The following is a 12,599-nucleotide window of genomic DNA, read 5'->3' as shown; positions in this document are numbered from 1 at the left end:
GATATTCGATTCAAAACATTTTTAAATCAGATCATTTATTAAAAATGGAGAATTGCAAATAAAAAATTACATTTCAATTTTTCAGAACAAAATACATTAAAATTGAGATTACTTGATTGGTCTAATTTTAATCTCCAATTCATACACTCAGTCCTTAAAATCTAGTCTGATACGAATTTATTGAAAAAAAATTTATTAAATTTATTAATACAAAAATCTTTTGTTGAGAAAACATTGAATTACAATTTTATACATTTAAGTTTTTCAAACATTACTTGCAAGTGTAATACAAAGAAGTGATAATATAACATTGTAAATTATGAAAATTGATCAGTGGTTATGCTGCTAGTTAAGCACTTTTGTCTGCTAATGTTGTAAGTTAAGAATATACAAATAAATTGTATAATATTTAAACAAATAATTTTATAGGTATAGATATATATAAAGGCGTACTTGCATATTTCTGCAATCAACATACACTGAAAGAAAGCTGTGCGATATTTAGATTATTGCATTTTATTATAATTATAATCGCGATACTCATTATTATAGAAATTGTTAGTATAATGTTAGCAATGTAATAACCTTATACGTATTGCATTGCCAAAAAATAACCAACCATATAGTTAGAACATCTATAAAAATATTCTTGGTGCCAAGAAGCAATATAAGTAATGATTACTACTATTTTTCTTTTCTTTTAGTGTATTAGTTTAATTTTTCACAATATCAATATATTCGGCATAACAAGTATTTCTTTGATATAATAATTATTAAAGATACAATTAATTAAATATATAATATTTATTTAAAAATTATTTGTTTAAAGAATCAGTTGTAACATGTCTCATACACATTGCCACTTCTATGCAAAGTGGCCGTGAGATGTCACCGCGTCTCTCGATATCTATTGGTTAGATTTGACCGACGTATCAATATTTACATTTAAAAGAAAACTATATCATATTTCTTTTTTTATTTTCTCCTCTCGGACACTTTTCGGTATAAAAGCTCCTGTGTGTAAGACTCGTATTCAGTTATCTGCGTTTAGTCAGTTGAAACAGACACAATGTCTGAAGAAATTATCTTAACTAAAGACAATGTGTGGGATTATTTGGAACAGATTCCCGAAGAGAGATTTAAAGCGAAGTGCAAGACGTGCAAAACAAATTTAGCTTACGCCAATCTTAGTAATTTTGCAAAACATTTAAGAAGGTACCATAAGATTCATTTCGCTTCCAGAGTAGAGGAAAATAAAAAAAATTCACCGGATACATATTACAACGAGGAGGGAAAATGTTTAATTTGTGGTGCGACTGTTCAGCAAGAAGATTATTCCCGTCACATGATGTTACATCCAACACAAGAAGTGGTAGATTATGTAACGAACAAGACTAAAGAAGAATACTACACACAAACTGATGTTTTTGATTTGAAGTGCACACTGAACAATTGCAATAAACGTTTGACTTGTTATATTATGGGTAACACAAGATATCATATATCAAAACATAACGAAGCAGGCGAATTGAAAAAAATTGACACGGGCTCAATCTATGTGCCAAATAAGATCACAGATGTGCAAGATCTATGGAAAAATTACACATGTGATGATAAGAATTTTTCAGTAAAGTGCAAATTTCCAGAATGCCAATTTCAAGGATGTTATATCGACATTAATTTGACAAAGTTTTGTAAGCATGTAGAGGACCATCATGGAAAAGTTTTTGCATACGAAAAACAAAACGGAAATCAATTCCCGCGGATGTATTTCAAGTATCGTAACGAAGAATATTCAGAATGTTGTCTGTGTGCAAGTTACACGTCTATAAGCACTGTTATATATGCCTTATATTATCATCTAGAAACTAGACATCCAGGAACACCAAATTTTCACCATACCGTTAGTTGGGGGTGGAAATACTGTAAAAAGAGTAATATTACTCAAGTAGAATGTGATTTTTGTTCCGAATTAATAGACATTGATGTTGACTTAAAGAATTTAAACCATCATACTGAAAACACACATATGAAAGAACCACCAAGCACGGAAAAAGCGCATGAAATAGCTGGACCGTCAAAAAGCCAACAGGAGAAAAAGAGTAAAAAAAAAGGTAAGTGACAGAAAGTTTTATTGAAATTATTGTTAATTCAATTATATACGTGCATATAATTAAATTTCATTTTGTCGAATCGCGTTTATATTTTAGTAGAACAAACGCAAACAATAGCCAGACAACTTGTTTCACAAACGAATATTTATAAATTTTATAGGTATATTCAAAGGTGAATGATGCTAACGGCAATCTTGACAATGTAGCACGACAACCAGGCACCACGACAAAAGGCAATCTTGACTTTGGTAATGGAAACAATTTATAATATGCACAGAAACTAATGTATCTCTGACATGCAATAATTCGTTTTATGTTTATGAAATTATAAATTCGTTTATAAATTTACGTTTCATAAGAAAGACTAAGTTTCATTTTTGGAATTTATAAACTATATTTAATATGTGCAATATATTTGATATATTTTGCTTATATGTAATCCGTCTTAAATTTATAAACTATGCTTATAGTTTCATAAAATAAAACAATTTTATAACTTTTTTTATAACTTTTTTTATAACTTTTTAAACTAACAATCGACTTTTCGGTTCAGAGACAAAATTTTTTAATAAGTTATTCAGCACAATATTTTAGTTTAATTTTTATTTCTTAAAATTTTATGTGTACTTTGGTCGTACGTGTAGCCTGGACATTTATTGTACTTTAGGTTATTTAAATTTATTATGACTCCTTAGTTATTATTATAGTATGACAGGTTTTCGAACATATAATATTAATGTAATAATAATTATTGGTAAAATATGAGTATGACAGTTTTTGCAGTTATACTTAGCCTTTCAAATTGATAATGCTTTCAGTATAATAAAAAAATAAATTTGTCATAAACGAAATGCATGCTGTAACGCATGTAAGACGATTTCATTATAAAATTGAAAAATATTCAAGACAAATGCTTATTGTATCATCAGGCTATTTTATTAACAATTTTTTATTCATTTGTACATTAATAAATCAGAAACTAACGTCTATTAGTTAAATTCAATAATCATACAAGATTTCTCAAATGTTTGTTGCTATCAAAAATCTGCAAAAACAAAATATTATAACAAGACATTTTTTTAATTATTATAATTTGACAGATAATTGAAGATATTAAAACGGTTCGAACGACATTTAAATTAATTGTGTTTTAAAATTTTTAATTATTTATAATTAAAGATAGAAACTGCGATCATGACACTTCATAAAACTAAAACTTACACACATTGAGAGCATAATGTAAGCAAATGTATAAATAATGTATTAATTCTCTAAAGTATTACAAGTATCTATAAAATTGCGTCATTTTATTATTTTAATATTAATGTAAAATAGTAATGTAAAAAGCTTATGTAAAATTTTATAGATTACTTGCTTAATACTATAAATGCTTGCATGATGTTGAGTTTGCGGTACATAATTTTGAATATGGACATAACGCATTTTTTAATTTATAGTAATTTAGTATAATAATAGCATAATTATAATAAGACTGAATGTGGATGTTAATACATGACATGTGATAATTATTGTTATACTTAAAATACATATGCATGAAAAAAAAACCGATTTATTTAATTATTCTATACAAAAATACTTAGTATGCCCATAGAAAATAAAATTAATTTTTTTTAACAGAAAAATTTTGACCCACAAATAAATTTAAGTGACATTAAAAGAAAGTAAAATTTTATTTTGCATACAATTTAATATTTAAAAAATTAGTTTTTATTGTGTATTTGTGTCTAAATTTTTAATGTTATGCTTACATAATGAATTAGTATAATTTCATCGATATATGAAATGTTTTGCAATGTAAAAATTATATATGTTATTTTTTCCTTCATATTCTATCAGTAACATTTGGCACTGGAGTAACACAAACAATTGTTTTTTGTAAAAATCGATATCAGCGAAATATTTTATCATTATCTTGTATAAGAAATGCGAGATAGAATTTTTCAATTTATTCAAACGCTACCTGATTTAATATATTGATTCGTAACGTTAATAATCATCTGATAATGTAATCGTGCAGTCTCTGCAGAGTAAAAGTGAAATAGAGCCCCGCTCTTGCACAGATTTTCAAACGGTAAGAAAGATTCTGCTTTCTAGTAGAGATTTGCAAGAAATTGCAAAAAAATAAGATAAATTTCACCATAACGCAAAGAAGATATTAAAGTACACGTTAAGGTAAATTAATAACACAAATTTATAAAATTATTTTCGGAAAATTATATGCCTTATTTGTGTAATCAGACCAAATATTTTTCCAATGACGATAAATTTCTTTTAAATTTTTCGAGCATTTTGCTAAATAATATAAATTAATTATTAAAAAAAAAATTTTTTATCAAACCGAAATAGTATAAAATAAATAACAAAATAAAAGTTAAATATTAATAATAACATTATATTAATAAAATAAGTTATAAAATAAAAAATAGACGTTGATAAATTTTTAATATGTCAAATACGTGAGTGTCCTATTGGCTAAATATTAAAAGTAATCGTATTATTAAAGACTTAATTTATTTTATTAAAATTATATTTTTACTATCTTTCTGTATAAAAAGTAAAAATTAAAATTCAGTTAAAAATAAAAAATAAAAGTACGACTGTGAAACGACAATAGTCATTTAAATTTATCATAAACTTATTTAATAAATATAGCTCTTTAAATTAATACATTAATCATAATTTTATTACATGAGCTGGTAGAGTTAAAAGCTAGAATTTAATGCTCGCAATTATTATTTACATTATATAAAAAAACCACAGACGTTTCGGCCTTGGGCTTAGGCCATCTTCAGTGTCGAAGGTAAACAAACAAGTTTTCGATAAACGATCTAGAAATCCCAACGCAACGCCTTTTAAAAATTTTACATTTAACACTACTTAATACATATTTAAGATTTATTTCAAACGCAATTCCTTTGATTATATAATTTCAATTGTTTATATTTTCCCTGATTTTTTTATCTCCAGGATGAAAGGCAAAACCGTACTTTCTTAATTTGATTTCTATGTATTTATCTACTTTGATGCCGTTGCTAATTAATATTGAAACCATATTAACCGCACCAATGTTTTCAATGTGTCTTTATTACATTGCGTTTATTAAAAATTGCCCAATAAGCGTCACCTTATTTTTCGCAATTAGTGACATTAGTTTTTTAGCATCCTCAGTGAATACAATGTTATAAAATAAGGCTGGCTTGATCAATAAGAATATGAAGACGTTACGGAAAATAAAGTGACGCTTTGTGGACTCTTTTTTTATAAACGTAATATAATTAAGATACACTGAAAACATTGATGCAATCAATATGGTTTTAATTTTAATTAGCAACGGCATCAGAATAGATAGCTATAAAGAAATCAAATTAAGAATTCCGGTTTTACGTTTCAACCTTGAAATCAAAAAATTTGGAAAATATAGACAACGATAAAAATTATATAATTATAAGAATTGCGTTTGAGTTCCATCTTAAATATGCATTAAATAGTGTTAAATGTAAAATTTTTAAAAGGCGTTGCGTTGTAACTTCTAGATCGTTTAACGAAAAATTGTTTATTTATTTTCTATACTACTGAAGATGGCCTAAACCAAAGGCCGAAACGTCTGTGATTCTTCAATATGATGTAAATCAGTGCTCGGAATTATTTTAGCATTTCAGTCGATTCTCGTAGTTGACACCTCCTTTCCTCTCCTTACCGCGCGCGACATAGCCGCTTCAAGCAGCGCCGCCGAGTGTCAAGAACGATACTATTCAATTAATGATTAGGTTCTCCTCCCTTTATTAATAAAATTTTAAAAATGTATTAAAAATAATTTTTTTTTATTTTTTAATTTATTATGGAAATATTTTAATAAATTTCCACGTCAGGTACAATTGCTGATGCGTTTTTTTTTAGAGCGGTCGCCACAGTGGACCTGGGAAACATTTAAAAAATTTTGATAATAGAGGGAGAAGAATCTAATCATAAATTGGTTAGTATAGCTCCTGAGCTGAGCGTCTTTAGTCCTAGCGCTGCGGCGCGCTCGGTAAAGAGAGGAAAGAAGGCATCAATCACGAGAATCGGCTAAAATGCTGAGATAATTCCAAGCACTGATGTAAATAATTTCGAGCATTAAATTCTAACTGTAAATTTTATTAGCTTATGTAACAAAATTATAATTAGTTATTTAAATAATTACAAAAACGTATTAGGTAAAACATATGTAGATCACCAGATTTTCCACTTATATATATATATATATATATGTAAATAAATTTAAATATTAGATAAGCAATTTTATAATTGTTCTATATATATAAATTATAAACTTGCACAACAGTATCTAACAGTGTAAATCGTCGCCAAATTCGTGCTAAAGATTATTGTGTATTTGCAAAATGTAATATTGCCGAGCGGCGCATTCAGGATATTTTTTCGCGGTGCAGAGGAGAGAGGAAAAAGTGGGGTTAAAAAGTCACACACACAAAATGAGACAGTATGACCAAAAGTTAGAATAATTTTATATTGCACACTAAAAATATAAAAATGTTACATCGTTTAATAAAAAATACTATTTATTTTTATAGTAGCATAATTATAAATTCATATCGAGTTTTCTTGGTTTTTGTTAAATAAAAAATCAAATTAAATAAAAAATCAAATTAACTGGATTGCTTAAATAATCAGAAAATTTGTCTACAAATGGCTACAAGATGTTTCTTAAGTAATTTATTTAAATCCTTTCACAATATGAATATCTTAAAGTAGATATTACGTTCGAACAGCAGTATAGCTGGAGAAGCTATCATAATTATTTGTGTGCAAGAATATCGGTTAAATTCGATAATCATACAAAATTTTTCAAATGTTTGCAGTTATCAAAAATCTGTAAAAACAAAATATTTTAGCGACATATTTTTTAATCATTAAGTCAAATTATAATTGTAGAAATTAAAACAGTTTGAACAAATTTGAAAATAATTGTAATTTAAACAGATTTCTCAAATTGCACATAATAATTTAGTATAATTAATAGTATAATTATAATTAGAGACTGAGGGTGGATGTTAATACATGGCATCTGATAATCATTATTATACTTCAAATACATAAGCATTAAATTATAAAACAATGACGCTTTATTTAACTATTCTGTACAAACATGTAGTATGCCCGTAGAAAATAAACAAAACTTGTTTAAATGAAAAAACTTTTGGCACACATAAATTTAAGAAGCATTAAAAAAAAGTAAAATTTTAATTTGCTTGCAATTAATTTTTAAAAAAATATTCTTTTTCGTATATTTGTGTATAAATTTTCAATGTTACATTTATGTAATGAATTATTATAATTTCTTCGATATATGAAATATTTAGCAATGTAAAAATTATACGTTATTTTTTTCTTTAATATTTTATTAAGTTTGTTCTGGAGTAACACAAAAAGTTGATTTTTCTAAGAACTTGATTTTTCTGCGAAATATTCAATTATTGTTTTCTATAAGAAATGCGAAATAGATTTTTTCAATTTACTCAAGCGCCACCTAATTTAATATAATATTGTTTTTTAACGTTATTGATTGTTTTGTAACGTTAATGATCATCTGATAATGTAATCGTGCAGTCTCTGCAGAGTAAAAGTCATATAGCGATCCGTTCTTACACAGAGATTTTCAAACGGTAAGAGGGGTTTCCTGCTTTCTAGTAGAGATCCGCGAAAGATTGCATTGTAAAAAAATTCGATAAATTTTAATAACGCAAAGCAGATATTAAAATACATGTTAAAGTAAATTAATAACAAAAATTTATGAAATTATTCTGAAAAAGTTACATGCCTTATTTGTGTAATCTGATATAATATTTCTTCAATGACGATAAATTTCTTTTAAATTTTTTGAGCATCTTACTAAATAAAATTAATCACTCATTAAAAAATTGTTTTTATCAAACCAAAATAGTATAAAATAACTATAAAAATAAAAGTTAAATAATGATAATAACATTATATTAATACAATATGTTATAAAATAAAAAATAGACGTTGATAAATTTTGAATATGTCAATTACGTAAGTGTTCTAGTGTCTAAATATTAAAATACGTCGTATTATTGAAGGCTTAATTTATTTTATTAAAATTATTTTTTTACTATCTTTCCGTATAAGAAGTAAAAATTAAAATTTAGTTAAAACTAAAAATTGAAAGTACAACTGTGAAACGGCAATAGTTATTTAAATTTATCATAAACTTATTTTATAAATATAGCTCTCTAAATTAATACATTAATCATAATTTTATTACATGAGCTGGTAGAGCTAGAAGCCAGAATTTAATGCTCGCAATTATTATTTACATTATACAGAAAAACCACAGACGTTTCGGCCTTGGGCTTAGGCCATCTTCAGTGTGGAAGATAAACAAACAAGTTTCGATAAACGATCTAAAAGTCACAACGCAACGCTTTTTAAAAATTTTACATTTAACACTACTTAATATATGTAATATATTTCATAACTGATTTTAATATTTAAAATCATACTTTGTTTACTTCAGAAATAATACGAAGATAAATACGTAAAAATTTGATAATATTAAAATTTACAAAAATCGTAGAAATATTAAATAAAAATCAGCTTAATTAAAGGCAAATCTTTCGCAATTTCTTCTGCAAATGTTTTATCCGATATTCGGTTTAAAACATTTTTTAATCAGATCATTTATTAAAGATGAGAAATTGCAAATAACAAATTACAATTTAATTTTTCAGAACAAAATGCAGAAATAAATAATTAAAATTAAGATTACTTGATTGGTCTAATCTCCAATTCAGCCTTTAAAATCTAGTCTAATACGAATTTATTGAAACGTAATACAAAAATCTTTTGTTGAGAAAACATTGAATTACAATTTTATACATTTAAGTTTTTTAAACATTACTTGCAAGTGTAATACAAAGAAGTGATAATATAACATTGTAAATTATGAAAATTGATCAGTGGTTATGCTGCTAGTTAAGCACTTTTGTCTGCTAATGTTGTAAGTTAAGAATATACAAATAAATTGTATAATATTTAAACAAATAATTTTATAGGTATAGATATATATAAAGGCGTACTTGCATATTTCTGCAATCAACATACACTGAAAGAAAGCTGTGCGATATTTAGATTATTGCATTTTATTATAATTATAATCGCGATACTCATTATTATAGAAATTGTTAGTATAATGTTAGCAATGTAATAACCTTATACGTATTGCATTGCCAAAAAATAACCAACCATATAGTTAGAACATCTATAAAAATATTCTTGGTGCCAAGAAGCAATATAAGTAATGATTACTACTATTTTTCTTTTCTTTCAGTGTATCAGTTTAATTTTTCACAATATCAATATATTCGGCATAACAAGTATTTCTTTGATATAATAATTATTAAAGATACAATTAATTAAATATATAATATTTATTTAAAAATTATTTGTTTAAAGAATCAGTTGTAACATGTCTCATACACATTGCCACTTCTATGCAAAGTGGCCGTGAGATGTCACCGCGTCTCTCGATATCTATTGGTTAGATTTGACCGACGTATCAATATTTACATTTAAAAGAAAACTATATCATATTTCTTTTTTTATTTTGTCCTCTCGGACACTTTTCGGTATAAAGGCTCCTGTGTGTAAGACTCGTATTCAGTTATCTGCGTTTAGTCAGTTGAAACAGACACAATGTCTGAAGAAATTATCTTAACTAAAGACAATGTGTGGGATTATTTGGAACAGATTCCCGAAGAGAGATTTAAAGCGAAGTGCAAGACGTGCAAAACAAATTTAACTTACGCCAATCTTAATAATTTTACAAGACATTTAAGAATGTGCCATAATGATCATTTCGCTTCCAGAGTAAAGGAAAATGTAAAAAATTCACCGGATACATATTACAACGAGGCGGGATATTGTTTAATTTGTACTGGGGCTGTTCAGCAAGAAGATTATTCCCGTCACATGATGTTACATCCAACACAAGAAGTGGTACAATATGTAACGAACAAGACTAAAGAAGAATACTACACACAAACTGATGTTTTTGAGTTGAAGTGCACACTGAACAATTGCAATATACGTATGCCTTGTCATATTACAGAAAACATAAAATGTCATATATCAAAACATAACAAAGCCAGCGAATTGGAAAAAATTGACACGGGCTCAATCTATGTGCCAAATAAGATCACAGATGTGCAAGATCTATGGAAAAATTACACATGTGATGATAGGAATTTTTTAGTAAATTGCAAATTTCCAGAATGCCAATTTCTAGGATTTTATATCGACATTAATTTGACAAAGTTTTGTAAGCATGTAGAGGATCATCATGGAAAAGTTTTTGCATACGAAAAACAAAACGGAAATCAATTCCCGCGGATGTATTTCAAGTATCGTAACGAAGAATATTCAGAATGTTGTCTGTGTGCAAGTTACACGTCTATAAGCACTGTTATATATGCCTTATATTATCATCTAGAAACTAGACATCCAGGAACACCAAATTTTCACCATACCGTTAGTTGGGGGTGGAAATACTGTAAAAAGAGTAATATTACTCAAGTAGAATGTAATTTTTGTTCCGAATTAATAGACATTGATGTTGACTTAAAGAATTTAAACCATCATACTGAAAACACACATATGAAAGAACCAACAAGCACGGAAAAAGCGCATGAAATAGCTGGACCGTCAAAAAGCCAACAGGAGAAAAAAAGTAAAAAAAAAGTAAGTGACAGAAAGTTTTATTGAAATTATTGTTAATTCAATTATATACGTGCATATAATTAAATTTCATTTTGTCGAATCGCGTTTATATTTTAGTAGAACAAACGCAAACAATAGCCAGACAACTTGTTTCACAAACAAAAGTTTATAAATTTTATAGGTATAATCAAAGGTGAATGATGCTAACGGCAATCTTGACAATGTAGCACGACAACCAGGCACCACGATAAAAGGCAATCTTGACTTTGGTAATTGAAACAATTTATAATATGCACAGAAACTAATGTATCTCTGACATGCAATAATTCGTTTTATGTTTATGAAATTATAAATTCGTTTATAAATTTACGTTTTATAAGAAAGACTAAGTTTCATTTTTGGAATTTATAAACTATATTTAATATGTGCAATATATTTGATATATTTTGCTTATATGTAATCCGTCTTAAATTTATAAACTATGCTTATAGTTTCATAAAATAAAACAATTTTATAAACTAACAATCGACTTTTCGGTTCAGAGACAAAATTTTTTAATAAGTTATTCAGCACAATATTTTAGTTTAATTTTTATTTCTTAAAATTTTATGTGTACTTTGGTCGTACGTGTAGCCTGGACATTTATTGTACTTTAGGTTATTTAAATTTATTATGACTCCTTAGTTATTATTATAGTATTACAGGTTTTCGAACATATAATATTAATGTAATAATAATTATTGGTAAAATATGAGTATGACAGTTTTTGCAGTTATACTTAGCCTTTCAAATTGATAATGCTTTCAGTATAATAAAAAAATTAATTTGTCATAAACGAAATGCATGCTGTAACGCATGTAAGACGATTTCATTATAAAATTGAAAAATATTCAAGACAAATGCTTATTGTATCATCAGACTATTTTATTAATAATTTTTTATTCATTTGTACATTAATAAATCAGAAACTAACGTCTATTAGTTAAATTCAATAATCATACAAGATTTCTCAAATGTTTGTTGCTATCAAAAATCTGCAAAAACAAAATATTATAACAAGACATTTTTTTAATTATTATAATTTGACAGATAATTGAAGATATTAAAACGGTTCGAACGACATTTAAATTAATTGTGTTTTAAAATTTTAAATTATTTATAATTAAAGATAGAAACTGCGATCATGACACTTCATAAAACTAAAACTTACACACATTGAGAGCATAATGTAAGCAAATGTATAAATAATGTATTAATTCTTTAAAGTATTACAAGTATCTATAAAATTGCGTCATTTTATTATTTTAATATTAATGTAAAATAGTAATGTAAAAAGCTTATGTAAAATTTTATAGATTACTTGCTTAATACTATAAATGCTTGCATGATGTTGAGTTTGCGGTACATAATTTTGAATATGGACATAACGCATTTTTTAATTTATAGTAATTTAGTATAATAATAGCATAATTATAATAAGACTGAATGTGGATGTTAATACATGACATGTGATAATTATTGTTATACTTAAAATACATATGCATGAAAAAAAAAACCGATTTATTTAATTATTCTATACAAAAATACTTAGTATGCCCATAGAAAATAAAATTAATTTTTTTTAACAGAAAAATTTTGACCCACAAATAAATTTAAGTGACATTAAAAGAAAGTAAAATTTTATTTTGCATACAATTTAATATTTAAAAAATTAGTTTTTATTGTGTATTT

General features: G+C 26.1%; 2 protein-coding genes across 4 annotated transcripts; both read left to right on the top strand.

The window, feature by feature from the left end:
* The first annotated feature begins 1,025 nt into the window (after positions 1–1,025).
* LOC136998206 (uncharacterized) lies at positions 1,026–2,346 on the top strand. The gene is made up of 2 exons (XM_067350655.1): positions 1,026–2,114; positions 2,275–2,346. Exons 1-2 carry the CDS (start codon positions 1,070–1,072, stop codon positions 2,292–2,294), a joined length of 1,065 nt encoding a protein of 354 aa, XP_067206756.1. The 5' UTR covers positions 1,026–1,069; the 3' UTR covers positions 2,295–2,346.
* A 6,884-nt stretch (positions 2,347–9,230) lies between these two features.
* Positions 9,231–12,572, top strand: LOC136998205 (uncharacterized). Of its 3 annotated transcripts, none has more exons than XM_067350652.1 (2): positions 9,231–10,889; positions 11,034–12,571. In XM_067350652.1, the coding sequence occupies exons 1-2, from the start codon at positions 9,846–9,848 to the stop codon at positions 11,067–11,069; spliced, it is 1,080 nt and encodes a 359-aa protein (XP_067206753.1). In that variant the 5' UTR covers positions 9,231–9,845; the 3' UTR covers positions 11,070–12,571. The 3 variants fall into 3 exon arrangements, with proteins under 3 accessions (XP_067206753.1, XP_067206755.1, XP_067206754.1); XM_067350654.1 differs by having other exon boundaries at positions 9,232–10,889; positions 10,986–12,572; XM_067350653.1 differs by having other exon boundaries at positions 9,243–10,889; positions 11,050–12,560.
* Positions 12,573–12,599: the final 27 nt, after the last annotated feature.

This window comes from Linepithema humile, chromosome 2 (genome assembly GCF_040581485.1).
Source record: "Linepithema humile isolate Giens D197 chromosome 2, Lhum_UNIL_v1.0, whole genome shotgun sequence".
NCBI lineage: Eukaryota > Metazoa > Arthropoda > Insecta > Hymenoptera > Formicidae > Linepithema > Linepithema humile.
This window is presented reverse-complemented; position numbering and strand designations above follow the sequence as displayed.